Here is a 17,399-nt window from a genome sequence, read left to right as displayed (position 1 = left end):
ACAGACCCAATTTTGATGAATTGTTGAAAGAGGTTCCTGCAAGATTTCACGCGTGTTAAACAATGACGTATTTTTTATCATAAATAAATCATTTTATTTTATGGTTACATAAAGAAGCAAGCATACAAAGATACATGGTTGATGAATTATACTTACAGTTACAGACCCAATTTTGATGAATTGTTGAAAGAGGTTCCTGCAAGATTTCACGCGTGTTAAACAATGACGATCGATTCATTCTGGCAGTAGCAGGTACGCTTTCAAAATTGTTTTCAAACAGCAGCGATTTTCTCCAGAAAAATACCGATGAATAACAGAGAGTTTTGTGAATATAGTAACCACAATTCTCTATATCCTGAAGCTTGTACTGTAACAACCCGTCCCGGGATTTACTGTACATAAATGGTATTTTTGTATTTTTATTAAGTTTGAGAATTTATTTTCCTTTTAAAATTTGTTTTTGGTCTTAAATGGTGAGCCAAGGGGACCCACCCCCCTGATTTTGTCCCCGAGCCCTCTTCTCTCTTTCTTCCTCTCCTTCTTCCCTTTCCCATATACTTCTATTCGTCTCTTCTCTATGACCACACTCACACCCAGCTGCACTCCCTGCTCGAGGAAGACACAATCACCATCTAAACCTCGTCCCTTTCCTCTACCTCTTACCTCTGCGCAATTCGGCGAAACCAAGAAAATAACCTCCGGCGAGTCCGACGGCTTTTGAGGCCATTTCCGGCCAAACCACGGCGATTTGGCCGGCGTGCAAGGTATCAATCTCTTCATCTCGTCGAGTACTATAACTTTCCTTTTGGTTTCACTCAATTTCATTGAGTATTGAAGAAGTTATACTCATTTGAATTTTACCCAGTTTCCGGCGACCTCCGAGGCTTTCGAGGAAATTTCCGGCCAAACCACGGCGAGTTAGACGTCTTATGAGATACCATTCTCTTCGTCTCTTCAAGGGCTACAACTTTCGTTTTTGTCTTGCTTGATTTCGTTGAGTAGTGACAAAGTTATGGCCGTTTAAATTCGAGTAGTTTTCCGGCCAAATCTCTGGCCTTCTTCCTCGGCAACCAGGTATTGGGCCGGGAGTTGGTAATCTCTGGCTACGGGCGCAGAGACCACGGAGCAGGCATTGGGCCGGGAGTTATATTTATTCGGTGATCTTACTAGCAGCACACCGCGCTTACGAGACGATTTATGATGCGTTTACTGTTTGATTTCCGCGATATGGCTTTTGAGATATTTTTGGCATGCTAGGATTTTTATTACATCCATCATTTATTATGCTAGTAGTTTTCATTATATAAACTTTGGGGGTTAGTATGTTGATAACTGTTTTATTATTATTATTATTATATATATAAACTTGGTCCACTCACCTTTGTTTTGCGCCCCCATTCAGGACTCAGAATCAAGGCACCTAATCCCGGCGTCAAGACACTTCCGCAGCAGCATATTTGAGTCCTCTCGATGTAGGACGCACTTCTTTATTCATTAAATTTTATCTTAATTCTTTTTAGTGATTAGGTTTAGTTGTATATTCTGAGCACGTTCCTAAATTATTAACTCATTGTTTTTTAATTTATAACTCGTATTTATTTCTTATTCTTAGCTTTTGTATCAATTAATGGCTTTCGTCACCCTCGAGTGTCGGCCAGCACGTGTCTATCCTAGTATTCGAGGAATATCAGGGTCGGGGCGTGTCAGATTGGTATCAGAGCGTGATTTGTTCAGAGCATACTTAGGATTCTCTTCTATTCTCGTTAAGTGTCGGTTTTGACATAATTTGGATGTCACGACTTCCGGATTTTGTGTCAGTCGGTGCAGTTGTGCAAATCTCTCTCTGATTGAATTGTCACTTTCTGGTTGAAATACAAGAATTTGTGTCGGGATTATGCCTCAACAGTGATGAAGTGAATTGTTGGACGACTTTAAACATCGGATCGATACTCATCGACGTGTTTTAGAAATCTCAATTTGAGGAGTTCTGGTTAAGACCAGCCGTAGATTCGAAATGGCGATGCCACTCTGCAACATGCGTTCCCTAGGAATTGCGGGCGAAGTCGGCTTTACATCGAAATCTTTGGAAACTCTTCAGTAGCAGACGTTATTCTCATTAATTTCCAAAAAGAGTTGCAATTCTTGTTGTTGTTGTAGTTGGACTTGGATGATGAATATCCAGTCTTGTTTGGATGAACAGATTCCCTGGGTTTAGTACTTGGTGGTAAACCCTAGTTCCTCGTTCACGTACTTTTCGGCGAGGATGAACTTAGTCTCTTACTTGCAGCCTAGCTGTTCAGCCTTGTAATTTTCAGTGTAATGGCTTGAGACTCTATCATATTCATCATTGTACGAAGATCGAACTTTACTCTAAACTTCTCTGGATTCATTGAGCTTTGGTTTGCTCAAGAGCATCACTTTAAGGTAGCCAATTGTGTCACTGCATGCATATGCAGGCTGTTTTGTATCTTTCTTCTTCGTCATTCTGCTGATTCAGAGGTTCTATGTTTATTTTTTGAACTTTGAAGCAGCTCTCACAAGGTATTGTGAATTTCAAATTGTCTTTGGCCTCATCAAATCTTATTATTAGTTCTTAAATATTCCTGAGTTTGGACCTATTTCTTTTTTTTGCTAAAGAAACGAGTTGACCATACTGTGATGATTTGCAAAATAATCATAAACAGTTATTTCTATTTCTGCATCTTCACCTTCCTTTGCTTATTCGTCTCTCAATATGAAACTGGATCATGCCGGAACATTACATGAGGGTAAAAATAAAAAAAAATAAAAAAAACGTTTGTTCTCGGCATGGTTTCTAGTTCAAATCTCGATATCTTGTACTCCATATTTTAATGGACTTGTTTTGATCCTCAAATTCTTAAGTGTTCTTTTAGCCTTCTCGACGTGGATTCTTACTTATGCAGTGAGGAATTCACAATCGATCGATTCGGCGGAAGTGTGCGCCCAATTCTTATCGATTTGGACATGAATGTTGGGAGCATAATCTTTTCACAAGCTTACCAGACTTATCATAAAGAGTTCATCGTGGGTGTGAAGTTTGAGTTGTCATTTGGTAAGAGACTAGTGAAGATTATGGTGCAGAAGGTCAGCATATTGTATCACCATCTTACTGGAATTCATAGGCATCACATCAGTTATTTTTCAACAATATGTGTTCGTCTCGACGCATATTTCCACTACTTCACTTCCGAACCTTATTGTTATGAGTATGTGGTTGTTAAAACATTTCTAGCAGATCTGTTTGGTGTATTCTGGAATGGCACTATAGGACGGTCGAAGCGAGAATTGGATAATCTTTACACTTCTCTCGAATGTGTGTACTCTCTTTTGTTTTTAGGTTGATCATTTGCGAGTCGTTCTTCTTTCCACCAACTTTGACCTTGGTTGACTAGAAATATGCAACTAAGCAAAAATGGAGAGGTGGATTGAGCACTACAACAGTTCCCAAGAGATACTGCGTGTTGAGGAAGATGACTTCTCTTTTTCTGCTTGCTTGGTTTGAGCTTTTAGGTCTACTACTAACATGGTAGCCACTTCTCTTGAATCCCAAGGTACAATTTTCAAATGGGTTATTTACAGGTGAAATTCTAAAGTAGTTGGTCACATTTGGAAGAACTGAGGAAGATAGGATGCTTGGTGCTGGATAGAGTTTTACGACGGCAGTTTCTGTTTTATTTGGTTTGGGTATGGCACTGTTGCGACCTGATACGATAGTTTTTCATGGATAACACTGGTTGACTGAAAAGTCTTGCGAACTTGTATTTGGAGGATCGATCCTACGATATGTGAAATTCTGCACCATTTGAGAAATTACTACTTGCTTATCGAGACAACAAATGTGAGGTCGATATTGCGGGCTGCAGACTGTCATATCGATAGCTTATTTGTTGGGTTCGTTAAGCAAGTGGGCAAGAAGATTCGTCTACAGCAGCTGATGCAGATTCGGAATTGTTATTCTTGGGACTCGACCTAAAGGCACATCTATTCTCGGAATATGCGACATTTCGAATTCTTGGGCGAGACCCACTCCCATTCTTCAATCTTGATTTTCAGTATAAGTATTTTAACTTCATTTACTCTAGTTAATTGTTTTGGCGTTACAAATGTTTTTGGAAAAGTATTTATGTTTTCATTTTTAAGTTGATTTGAGTTTTGATGTATATATTAGTACATATCTATTTTGATATTATCTGGCATTAGACTATTTTGTGTTTTCGACCTTTATCTTTATAAAGTATGTTTTTACTTTTACAATGATGAGGAATAAAGTAAGAGCTTGGAGGCTTGATAGAGGATTTTGCAACCCACTCGCGACGGTGTGGCATATTCTCTTTGATGCACCCACTCTGACTAGATTTCTCTTTATACATATATTCTTCTTTCTATTTTCGAGCATTTTAATTAAGTAAATTATTTTAAATTTCGGGACGAAATTCTTTTAAGGGGGGTAGATTGTAACAACCCGTCCTGAGATTTACTGTACATAAATGGTATTTTTGTATTTTCATCAAGTTTGGGAATTTATCTTCCTTTTAAAATTTGTTTTTGGTCTTAAATGGTGAGCCAAGGGGACCCACCCCCCTGATTTTGTCCCCGAGCCCTCTTCTCTCTTTCTTCCTCTCCTTCTTCCCTTTCCCGTATACTTCTATTCCTCTCTTCTCTATGATCACATTCACACCCAGCTGCACTCCCTGCTCGAGGAAGACACAATCACCATCTAAACCTCGTCCCTTTCCTCTTCCTCTTGCCTCTGCGCAATTCGGCGAAACCAAGAAAATAACCTCCGGCGAGTCCGACGGCTTTCGAGGCCATTTCCAGCCAAACCACTGCGAGTTGGCCGGCGTGCAAGGTATCAATCTCTTCGTCTCGTCGAGTACTATAACTTGCCTTTTGGTTTCACTCAATTTCATTGAGTATTGAAGAAGTTATACTCATTTGAATCTTACCCAGTTTCCAGCGACCTCCGAGGCTTTCGAGGAAATTTCCGGCCAAACCACAGCGAGTTAGATGTCGTGTGAGGTACCATTCTCTTTGTCTCTTCAAGGGATACAACTTTCGTTTTTTTCTCGCTTGATTTCGTTGAGTATTGACAAAGTTATGGCCGTTTAAAGTCGGGTAGTTTTCCGGCCGAATCTCCGGCCTTCTTCCTCAGCAACAAGGCCTTTCAGGCCATTAGAACCCCCGGGCCTAGCCCAGTAACCCAGCCCACACCCTTTTATTTTTAAGTTATTTTGTTTTAAAGACCCCAAAGGCCACGGGCCTTATTTAGAATGGCCTTGGGCCGGTTTTTGGTTAAGGGGCTCTAAGCCCAGCCCTTTAATAAGGCCTTAGGGCCTTTGTGAAGTGTTGTGAGGGCTGCCCTAGTGCAGCCTGTGTGTGTGCGCGCGTTTTAGGGTTTGTGTAATGTGTGAGTATGTGTGTGTTGTGTGTGAGTTTGGGCTTAAGCCCAGACCACCCTTTTTCACCCTAAAACCCTTTTAACCCAAAAACCCTAGGTTCTTAAAATCTATTAGGGCCTAACCCATCCAACCCAATTCCCTTATTTTATTTAGTTCAAAACCCAATAGGTCCTAATCCTATTTAACCTAAACCCTAATCCGGATTTCAAGCCTAAAACCCGTTAGACCTAATTTGACCGTTGACCCTCGATCAACGTTGACTTTAGGGTTGACTTTTTGGGTTTTCGTCCGGGATCCTTCTTAAGGTAATTCGACGTTCTGAATCCATTTCCAATGTCCGTTTTCCAAAATTCAATTGCTATTATATAGTTTTATTAATTGTACCATTTAATGTGCTTAGGGGCAATTATTGTGACGTTTCCATCTTCGCTAGTGGCGCAGCTTTTGGCAACTAAGTACTGTGAGTGGACCCTTTCTAAAATTACATGATTTTATAGTAATTGCATAAATGATTAGCATGCCTACGAATTTATGATTTGATTTATGTGAAGCCTGATGATTTAAGATATTGATTATCGTCTCGTGTTTTGGTGAGGAATTAATTGTTAGCCTATTTTGAGCTATATTTTAATATATCGTATTTTCTATAAAAACCATGAACTGGTAGACTATATGATAGATGACGATAGGATGCTAGAACATGTTTTTGAACCCCTCTTTATAGTGTAGACGATGATCGGTAACCTATGCTATGAAGTGGTTATTTAAGAGAGACGTAACTATTTGTGCGTACCTAGTAGACACTATGCCGCCTGGGGCGAGGAACTGGTGTTGGCATTTAGGCCGGGAGAAATAATTCCTAGCTACGGGCTGAGGGACATGGAGCAGGTATTGGGCCGGGAGTTGGTAATCTCTGGCTACGGGCGCAGAGACCACGGAGCAGGCATTGGGCCGGGAGTTATATTTATTCGGTGATCTTACTAGCAGCACACCGCGCTTACGAGACGATTTATGATGCGTTTACTGTTTGATTTCCGCGATATGGCTTTTGAGATATTTTTGGCATGCTAGGATTTTTATTAAATCCATCATTTATTATGCTAGTAGTTTTCATTATATAAACTTTGAGGGTTAGTATGTTGATAACTGTTTTATTATTATTATTATATATATAAACTTGGTCCACTCACCTTTGTTTTGTGCCCCCATTCAGGACTCAGAATCAAGGCACCTAATCCCGGCGTCAAGACACTTCCGCAGCAGCATATTTGAGTCCTCTCGATGTAGGACCCACTTCTTTATTCATTAAATTTTATCTTAATTCTTTTTAGTGATTAGGTTTAGTTGTATGCTCTGAGCACGTTCCTAAATTATTAACTCATTGTTTTTAAATTTATAACCCGTATTTATTTCTTATTCTTAGCTTTTGTATCAATTAATGGTTTTCGTCACCCTCGGGTGTCGGCCAGCACGTGTCTATCCTGGTATTTAAGGAATATCAGGGTCTGGGCGTGTCATGTACAAAGGTAAAATGGAGGGCGTGAGTAGTTATTACGAGTGTAGAATACCCCTGTCGTTGTCAAACTCCACTTCTAATAAATTCCAAAAGTTCTCAGGAAACTTAGATTTTAGCAGCCAAAGAGATTTAGACATTTGAGACATGTCAAATTTGCCATATTGTCATCATAATAGTGACCCTTATTGGCAATTTTTCTTTTTTCTGATACAGAAAGAAAAGAGTACAACCACACAACCCGTTACAAACTAAATCCCCTACCACACTCGCACTCATACAATCAAAGATGTAATAAGCACTTCATGCCGCAATCGTAATGGTACGATCATAAAATTGGGATTTGTCTACAGGACGAAGTTCGCCTCCCTAAAAACACGCTTTCAGGATATTCTATTGAATGGCCTAGCCAGTCAATGAATGTCCTTGATAACAGCATCTTATTGACATATACGGTTTTACAGAAATTTATTTATTCAAAAGCAATGAAACCCACAATATCCCTCAACGAAATTATTGAAAGTTGAAACTATTCCAAAGCTGTGATTTATTGTTCATCCATGTAGTTTAAACTTGCTGAAAAGCTCTGGTATTTGATTACAGTCGGCTGCAAGCTCCAATTCAAGATATGTTAAACGTCGAAGTCACGGCAGGCTCTCCAAGTGTGTTGTACAATTTTCTCAATAAGCTCGGCATCATTCCTGTGCAATATGGAAAATAGTATACTTGGATTGAAAAGGCCAAAATTAGAACTTAAAAATATTAACATTTTGTAGAGAAAAATTACTTGGAATGAATGCGATCAAATCCACTATAATTGGCGGCTCTAGTGAGAGCGTAGCGCCATCTCTTCACCTCTTCCACGTCGAAGCGAGAATTGTCATTGTATCGATAAAAAGCATCCCCAAAAGGACCGGTGATTTTACGAACTTCAGATGGAGATACTCCATAGAAAACGGGACACACTTTCTGAATTTTTCTGTCCACACATTCCAGGATTTCGACCAGTTCTCTCAAGCACCATGTGGATTGGGCATATCCTTTGGAAAAAATTACGATCGAAATACTTGATTTTTGAATATCGTTGAAGAGATTCGAAATCTCATCGCCTTTATTAAGCTCTCCAAGATCGCTGAAGGCGTGGATTGCTTTCTGATACAGAGCTTTGTGGAGATGGGCGACAAAACTGAGGCGAGTGTCTTCACCTCTAAAATTGATGAAAACATTGCTGAGTTGGAGCAATTTACTAAAAATATCTTGCACAATGTCCTCAATAAACTTGGCATCATCCCTGTGGAATTTGAAAAACAGTATTGCACAATCTCCATAAGCCGTAAAGCCATATATATTCTAGTAAAACACGTACACAAAATATTGTGATACCAACAGAATAAATACTATGAAAATCTCAAACAAAGAAAGTAGCTAAACAAAATTACATAGACTCTTGTGAATCCCAGCCAGATATACCGGCGGCTTTAGTTAGAGCGGACCTCCAGTTCTGCATCTCTTCGATGCTGGCGTTAGAACCGTGATCAGGTTGAAGACTTCCCGCGAGTTTACGAACATGAGACGGATCTACTTGGTAGAAAATGGGCACCACTATATGCTTCTCTGGATCCATATGATCTAGGATATGAACAAGTTGTTTTAAGCACCGCGTGGAAGAAGAAGCATAGTTTTTAGAAAAAACTACAATCGAGATCTTTGACACTTGGATAGTTGTCAAGAGATCCGGATCATCGCCATCAATGAAGGTTTTGATTGATTTCTGCTCCAGCGCTTTGTAAAGATGGCCGATAAAGATCTTGCGAGTGTCTTCGCTCCCGAAATTAATGAACACATCATAAATCCAACGACCACGGGAAGAAGAAGGAGGAGGAGGAGGAGTAGAAAAAGAGGCCATTAACAGGCACAATATCGATTTTGGACCCTAAACAAAGAACCGCTGGATACTGGTCCGATCTCTGCATGAAATATTAATAAAATGGAAGTCCGGCCAGGTCAACAATGGGTTAATTACACATACACCCCTTCAAGTTTTTTTGTGTTTTCACAAAACCCTCTCAGGTTTTGAACATATCACAAACACCCCGATTTACCAATCATCGACTCTGTCTTCTCTGTGCTCTTCTTCGATCTTTCTGTGGATAAATACTGTTATTTGTGATACTTCATTTCAAATTCTGTCATGTGTCATGTTATCACACAAGTGGAATTTAATCTCTACTGTACTACACTATAATTTCTCCTGTCAGTGTCTTCTCCGCTTTCTTGAATTTCTTTATCAAATCCATTTAAAATTCATTCATCAAAATCAATTGAGGAAAGCCTCTTCCAAGTAACTTTTTAACATCAATCAAAATCTCATCATTTATCTTCTCCTGCATAAACAAGCACAACTTATTCACACCACCATTAGGTACCTTAAGAACTCTATAGAAAACCCGTTGTCGGTTTAGTGTTGGATTCAGAGACAAATCGAAGAAGATAGCGGAGAAGCCATTTTATTCAACTTAGGAGATTGGTAATCAAGGTGTTTGGCCATTTCAAAATTATTTTATGTTAACGTCAGCATAAAATTAAGGGAGTTTTAACAAAACACTCCCGTTACTATTTATTTTTAACGAAAAACCACATTTTTACTTTTAATTGATACTATTCATTATACCTTTAAAAAGGGCTTTTTGTTAAAAGATAAGTTTTTTTGAACTTTTCGTTAGTTTTCCATAAAATTAATGGAACCCTAATAAAATGGGTTTTGTGAAATAATTTTAAAACGTCAAAGGGTGTTAGTGATATGTTCAAAAATTGAGGGGGTTTTGTGAACATACAAGAAACCTCATGCGTGCATGTGTAATTAACCCGCCAAACAATATATTTAAAAAATAAAACATCAGTTGAAATTTGATACCCAAAAAAAAAAAAAAAGGATATACCCAAAACGAAAGAGAAATGCTTTATGTGTGTTCTCATGTCTTCTTCCAGTAATGTAATCGGAAATTCAATGGCAACGAAGTAACGCGTTTTTCATTCTTCATTTTTAATAAATTTTTTCTTCACAAAAAGAAGAAAAACAGAAAAAACAAAAGGCTTTATTTATTAAATTGTCAAGGTCAAGTTGCGCAGCCGATTCTTATTGTTTGTTGCCCAACTTGTGAACCAATTAATATATTTTATGAAACCCATGCATAATTGTTTGGAAGTTTCAATTAAATTCAATCTATACTAAAAGTCAAAATCAACTGAAACATTGTTTATAAACACAGTGTTCTTCCTGTTTTACCTTTGCTCATTTTGTGTTATTACAAGTCTGCCACATTCCTTTTGACACGTGAGATCGCACTCCCCTTCCTCCTCACTTCTTCCTTCCTATTCGACTACCTTTCCAGTGAAAACCTTCTGCTCAAAGGGCATACGAAAACAGCTGCCCTCTCTTACCTTGGATGAAGACGAAGGAAGACGCCACCCACCACCCACCACCCACCACCCATCCTTCTGCTCCTCCTCCACTCCAACCTTCGGCGGAATTCCCCCATGTGTCCTCGATTCCAAGGTCCGTTCTCATCTCTCTCAACATTTTGTTTTTTGCTTTAATAGTTCATCATTTTCTTCTTTTCGTGTGTCCGATTGTAGATTTCCGCTTTTTCTTGGGGAAATTGACACGCTTTTCACAACATCATCTCCCTAGAACCTATGAGCTTGGTTCGAGTTTGAATTTTCCGACATGAATCAGACAATTCTGGCAACGTCCAACATCAAGGTTGGTCTCAAACCATTGTCCATCACCTCAGGTACCTTCTAGATCTCTTTCATGTCCAAATATGCATCAAATTTGTGATTTAATATAATTGGGTTGTAGTCAAATTTTGATGAATTTTTTTAATTTTACGTTTGAAGTTCTGGGTTTTGGAGTCGTTCCCGTTGTAGCTATATCAGTACCCTTGGATTGTTAGTTGTTTATGTCGGTTGATGTGAAGCCTTCCATTTGAATTTTGATTCGATATATTTCTTGGTCAAGTAACCAATCGCCTTTGTTGGTCTCTCTCGATGATCATGTACTCTGTAATGTCCTCATTGTATATGCAATGTGTGTGTTCATTGCATTGTTTGATCCATAATAATATTGAAATTTGGGTATCTTTGAAATGCCCTGGAAAATCTCTCCACTTCTGGGGCACCCACCTAAACAATTGAGTACAAGTAGTTAGTTTTCCTTTCATATTTCTCCATTGTGCTTTGATCCAAAATTTGTTTTGGGACAAGCAAAATTATTTCTATTTAGTTTTTGTTTCATTTATTTCATCCTTTGTAGTTGAGAAAGAGTTCTCCTCAATTTTCAATTAATTCCATTTGTAAACATGACATCACTGAACAATAAAAAATTTACAATCAACATATGAACGACTGACAATTGATACATATAACCAACTAACAGCATGCTCAGGGCCAACTAATGCATATTACCAAGCAGCATGCTCAGGGCCAAGGCTTCTGCTATTATTACTATTATATTATTATTTTAATTATGATAGAGAGTGTTATTTTGTGATGACTTTGGTTACTGACTTATTATATGTAAAGAATAAGCATTCAAAAAATAAGGTAACTTCTTGGAATAAGCTTTCTGTTCAGTCTGAGGGGACCTTCAGTGTTGCATTGGCCAATTCTCATATGCTTGAAATTTTTCGATTTTCAATTGACAGTAATATTAGCATATCTTAAGTCAAATGTGTAGATAATAGAAACTAAAATGGATACATACATTGATATGGCAGATGTTTTTAAGTTATATGAATACAAGGAGAGTGCTGACTCTTTCGAACAAGTCTGATCTGGCTTTTTCATATGATATTGTTGAAATGATTGTGGACCAAGGTTAGGATTTGGACTCCATTTATCTTTGATTGTGTTGTACTTGAGTTTGCAATAAACATAAATATATTCAAAACTTCATTACTTTATTATAATATACAGATTAGTGATTTCAATTTTGCTTGTTGGTATGAACACGTTTTGATTAGTATTTCTAACATTAATTATTTCATGTTTCTAGATGTGAGAAATCATCCAGTTTTGATATAATTCGTTTAACTGCTAGAAGTGACTTATAATACAATAGTTGTTTCTTCACAACTCATTTTAGCATTCATTTCATTGTTTGCCAAATCAAAAGGAGTTTTTAAGAAGTAGAATTTAGAGTGCCTTACTGTTCAATATGATTTGAGATATTATAGTGATTTGAATACTATTCACACCTCATTAAGAAAATAGTAAGGCACTCTAAATAGATATTGAACAGTAAGAAAATAGATATTGAGTGCCTCACTCTAAATAGATATTTGAATACTATTCACACCTCATTAACACCTCATTAAGAAAATAGTAAGGCACTCTAAATTCTAGCATTAAGAAAATAGATATTGAAAAGTAAGGCACTCTAAATAGTAATATCAGTTTTTAAATAGCATTCATTTCATTGTTTGCCAAATCAATAGCTATTTCTTCACACCTCATTAAGAAAATAGTAATATCAGTTGTTAAATAAACCCTTTTGTTCAATTTGAATATCTGCATATTTGATTTTGGCATTGTATAAATTAAGAAAATAGTAATATTAGTTTTTAAATAAACCCTTTATTCAACTTGAATATCTGCATATTTTGGCATTGTATAAATAGGATTTTTAATTTTAGTCTTGAGTAGGACTTTAATTGATAGTGCATTATGGAAGGAAATGTAGATTGAAGTTGTCTGCTTACTGTGTGAAAACCATGTTAACTTTTCAACATTTGAAGCACTATACTTTAGGAAAACACCAAGTTTATGACAATGGCAATAAATTAAAACATGCAAGTCTATCAATACCAACATGATTGCAGATATAGTCATTAGTAATGCTTTTATAGTTTTCTTTTATGTTGAGAAAATTAGGATTCCTTTTAAAAGACTTTATTGCTCATATGGTAAGGGAGTACTTACAGGAACTACAGCAGAGCTGGCAGCTTCGCTTTCTTTATCAGTCACTAGAAGAATAGTGGAAGCGGATGAATTAATGAGGGCTGGCTTATAGATGGATAGCTTCCTAATATGTATGACTACCATGTTTACCGTTTCTATTGATTCTTCATTAATCCATTCATGGTAAATTAATTTGAAATTTCATTCATCTCCTATGACCTATTGATTTGTCCATTTCACTGTTCAAGTTTGTCGAGAATTTGCTCAAAAAGCATACTGTCTGTTGATGCACAAAATCAGCGAGGACTTTGGTACAACAGAAAGTGTCAGGTTTTGTGACCTTCGCTTGGTTGCTTCGATCACTAGTGAAGATAAGTATGTAAATGAATAGAGACAGGGAAGCAAACACAAGATGTACGTGGTTCACCCAGATCGGCTACGTCCATGGAGTAGAGGAGTTCTCATTAATTGTGAAGGGTTTACACAAATACATAGGTTCAAGCTCTCCTTTTGTGAGTTCTAGTGAATAGTTTAGTACAAAATGACATTAGAGATTATTGTGGGAGAATGATCCCTATTTATAGAAGAGAGTTTCTAGTTTTGTTATAACATTGACACGTGTCGTGTTGTGATTGGCTTATGATGTTGACACATGTCGTGCTGTGATTGGCTTCTAATGTCGACACGTGTCGCATTGTGATTGGCCTCCTGGTTGAAGGGAAGCTCTTCTGGGTCCTTGACGGTATAACGTTGACCGGTGCTCAGTAGTTTCGGGATTGGTCAAGTATGGTACAAACAGTGCTCCCTTAAGCTCCCGAGTGAGGGAAGCTCCTCGGTTGGGGACTTGCAAGATCCAAGTCGCTAAGTAATCATGAAACTTCTAAGTACCGAGGTGTGGTATCATTTTCACTTGCCTTATCTGTCTCATATGTAGATGTGGCATCTTCTCTGGAAGTACTTTTCCTCCATCCAGGGGTGGTATCTTTAACTGATGAAGATGCACAAGGTAATGTATCAATTTCACTTGAAGCTTACTTGTAGTTTCGGGCTTGCCAAATGTTGATGCACAAAATCAGCGAGGACTTTGATACAACAGAAAGTGTCAGGTTTTGTGACCTTCGCTTGGTTGCTTCGATCACTAGTGAAGATAAGTACGTAAATGAATTGAGACAGGGAAGCAAACACAAGATGTACATGGTTCACCCAGATCGGCTACGTCCACGGAGTAGAGGAGTTCTCATTAATTGTGAAGGGTTTACACAAATACATAGGTTCAAGCTCTCATTTTGTGAGTTCTAGTGAATAGTTTAGTACAAAATGACATTAGAGATTATTGTATGAGAATGATCCCTATTTATAGAAGAGGGTTTCTAGTTTTGTTATAACATTGACACGTGTCGTGTTGTGATTGGCTTATGATGTTGACACGTGTCGTGCTGTGATTGGCTTCTGATGTCGACACGTGTCGCATTGTGATTGGCCTCCTGGTTGAAGGGAAGCTCTTCTGGGTCCTTGACGGTATAACGTTGACCGGTACTCGGTAGTTTCGGGATTGGTCAAGTATAGTACAAACACCGTCAGTGTGATTTGAGTTGGTAAATAGTATCATCTCTTTGTAAATAACACTTTAAAATAGTCTCTCTCAGTGTAAACATATTATATGTAAAATAATATGACCTTAAACGGTGTTAAAACCTGCGGCATCGCGCGGGGCTTAATTGCTAGTGGAGACTAGAAGGCTGATTTTAATAACACCCCATTATTTGTTGAACACTGATCCCTGCTGAAAACATCCACCTAACTTATCTGAACTTACCCTCACACCCTCGAGAAATTTTTCATTGTAACCAAAACACGAGTGGTACATCACGTGTTTTTATATAAGTGGTGGGAAATTGCATTTTTTAAGTTATTAACTTTTTAACACACATATCTCATCATTTGTATAGTGACACGTGATGTACCATTTCGTATATGGGTCACATTGAAAAATCTCTCCACACCCTCTCCACATATACCAAATTTTCTACCCTAAACAATAACTATTCTAATTTTCATTAAAAAAAGGACAAAACATTAATGTTTCAAAATCATGTAAGTACTAAATGCAAAGTCTACACGTTTCAAATCAAATGACTTCGGTACCATGTCAAACAATTGTATTAGTTTGGGAAATCTTCAATGGGCTACATCGTATGAGTTGATTCAGAATTGTACATTGATTAAAAAAATTACGACAAACTATTGATTTATTAGCTAATGTCCAAAAGTATGATCCACTTACAAGTTTACTAAATCAAAACTTTATGACACATAATAATATATAAATTCTAATGTTACATTTAGTAAAGATCTATGATATGTCACATTTATGACACATAATAATATGTATGATCTGCTGACAAGTTTATTAGAGAAATAACCTTTGAATGATCAAAAGAGACTGTTCTGTGTAACAGTATAAACCCTACAGAGGCAATTACAAACTGTGAAATCATCCGCCAAAACAAAAATACACACGCACTTGGTGATACATGTCCCATTTGAAATATGTTAAACGGTGAAGCCGATTCATTTGTGCAGGCAGGCTCCAATATGTTGTACAATGTCCTCAATAAGCTTGGCATCGTCCCTGCGGAATATGAAAAACAGTATTGGTACGAGAATGTGTGTGTGTATATATATATATATACTGACACCAAATCAAATTAAACTAAATGTTGTGAAGGGCTCAACCCCTTAATAGGAAATTAAAAAAAATTAAGAACCTAATTAAGCAAAAATTACTCGTAATTTTGTTGATCCCAGCGATGTGGAGGTAACTTGGTGGCTTTAGTTAGAGCGGACATCCAGATCTGCAACTCTTCCTTCTCCACCCTAGGATCGCTATCGTGTTTAGTAAAAGCTTCCGGTTTACAAACTTTAGATCGATCAACTCGGTAGAAAACGGGCACCACTATCTGATTTTGTTTATCCTTGCATTCGAGGATCTGAACGAGTTCTTTTAAGCACCATTTGGAAGAAGCGTAGTCTTCAGAAAATACAACAATCGAAACTCGCGACTCTTTGATAGAATTCAGGAGATCCGAAATGCTGTTGCCTTTTCTAACTCTTCACCATCCATGAAGGTGTTGATTACTTTTAGATACAGAGCTTTGTAGAGATGGACGACAAAACTCTTGCGAGTGTCTGTACCTCTAAAGTTGAGAAATACATCATATTTCCGACGACTGCCATACGATGAGAAGCAGATCAATTTATCAAAAACACTTTGTACGATTTCCTCGATCACGTCGGCTTCATTCCTGTGGATGTGAAATTTGAAAAACAGTACTGCATTATTTCCTCAGGTAGTATATACGGTCTCTCTCTATTGAGGGATCTCTTAGGTAACTTCACTGGCTATATGTTGTAATATTACATCATTCATGATCCTTTTTATTTTTATTTTTTCTTTTTAAAATGGGGGGACAACAGGTGGCAAGCCACGGTTATCCACATCTTCCGTTGGCCGGAAGACTCACAGAGGCATTTCAGCCTCCCGTTGGCCACAAGTCAGGCTCCTCACCAGCTCGTGGTTTACACATTAATAATCGTTTTTGCTACAAATTAGATTAATTAGACCCCATTCATGTTCTTCCAGCAAATTATAAAGTGACCACTATGAAGTTCTCCCCGTACCTTCAACCCCATTAATCTTTTTTTTTTAGAGGTTGATTTTTTATAAAAATGATCATTGTGTAGGCCTGAATGGTATATAAATGGTTTGAATCATTAAATTTAACATATACATATAATAGGATGTGAAAATTTTAATTAAAATTACCTATAATATGGGAGATACCAGCCAAAATAATTGCTGGCACTAGTTAGAGCGGATCTCCATCTCGGCACCTCTTCCTCGTCGACGCGATTGCACTCGTATTTCTGAAAAGCTTCCGCAAAAGCTCCGGTGGCTCTACGAACATCAGACGGATCTACTCTATAGAAAACGGGCAACAACTTCTGGTTATTTTTATCCACGCAGTTCAGCATTTGGACCAGTTCTTCGAGGCGACATCTGGAATCAGCGTATCCTTTAGAAAAAACTACAATAAAAAGCCTCGAATGTTGGACGGCGTCTGGGAGCTCCTCCGAAGGGCAGTCGTCTCTGCAAATACCTTCAGCATCCACGGGTGTACTGATTGATTTCTGATTGAAAGCTCTGATCAGATGGCTGACAAAATCCCTGCCGGTGTCTTGGTGTCCGAAACTGACGAAGACATCATATTTCCAACGACGGACGTCAGATACTGAAGAAGAAGAAGAAACAGCCATTTATGTAAGAACTGCAATACTCGATTGTTGGAGCTAGGAGTTCAACGATTACTGGAAAACTGTACCCCGAACTGAAACAATTGTTGACCGGAAAATATGGTCCGATCGATAGGGAGATGAGTGGCCTCGATCAAAACATGCTTTCTCTCAGGCGGAGGAAAAAAATGTAGCCAAAGAAAGTTAATGAG

At 37.9% G+C, this 17,399-nt stretch overlaps 2 protein-coding genes and 1 long non-coding RNA gene across 6 annotated transcripts in view; 1 reads left to right on the top strand and 2 right to left on the bottom strand.

Annotated features, from left to right (window-relative positions):
- The window catches only part of LOC126627735 (disease resistance protein RPV1-like), a 44,887-nt gene extending 36,017 nt beyond the window's left edge, over nucleotides 1-8,870 (bottom strand). For all 4 annotated transcript variants that reach the window (XM_050297272.1, XM_050297253.1, XM_050297263.1 and 1 more), the window contains exons 1-2: nucleotides 8,373-8,870; nucleotides 7,721-8,224 (exon numbers count right to left, since the gene is read on the bottom strand). In XM_050297272.1, coding sequence (XP_050153229.1) covers nucleotides 7,721-8,224; nucleotides 8,373-8,839 — 971 coding nt within the window. In that variant the 5' untranslated portion in view covers nucleotides 8,840-8,870. The remainder of the gene's footprint in view (nucleotides 1-7,720; nucleotides 8,225-8,372) is intronic.
- On the top strand, nucleotides 4,220-6,429 carry LOC126627847 (uncharacterized). Its single transcript, XR_007625144.1, has 3 exons — nucleotides 4,220-4,870; nucleotides 4,972-5,040; nucleotides 5,821-6,429. It is a non-coding gene; the product is annotated as an uncharacterized LOC126627847 (long non-coding RNA).
- A 6,987-nt stretch (nucleotides 8,871-15,857) lies between the features above and the next one.
- On the bottom strand, nucleotides 15,858-17,399 carry LOC126627816 (disease resistance protein Roq1-like). Its single transcript, XM_050297376.1, has 2 exons — nucleotides 16,721-17,399; nucleotides 15,858-16,199 (listed from the first exon to the last, which is right to left on the bottom strand). The coding sequence occupies exons 1-2, from the start codon at nucleotides 17,209-17,211 to the stop codon at nucleotides 15,971-15,973; spliced, it is 720 nt and encodes a 239-aa protein (XP_050153333.1). The 5' UTR covers nucleotides 17,212-17,399; the 3' UTR covers nucleotides 15,858-15,970.

Source organism: Malus sylvestris, chromosome 1, assembly GCF_916048215.2.
Source record: "Malus sylvestris chromosome 1, drMalSylv7.2, whole genome shotgun sequence".
Lineage (NCBI taxonomy): Eukaryota > Viridiplantae > Streptophyta > Magnoliopsida > Rosales > Rosaceae > Malus > Malus sylvestris.
The sequence above is the reverse complement of the archived record's forward strand: the minus strand, read 5'-3'. Positions and strand labels throughout refer to the sequence as shown.

Coding starts and splice junctions, on each gene's coding strand:
- LOC126627816 (XM_050297376.1), bottom strand. CDS start 17,211: ATGGCTGTTTCTTCTTCTTCTTCAGTATCTGACGTCCGTCGTTGGAAA. Junction 16,200..16,720: donor TGGTATCTCCCATATTATAG/GTAATTTTAATT, acceptor TCACATCCACAG/GAATGAAGCCGACGTGATCG.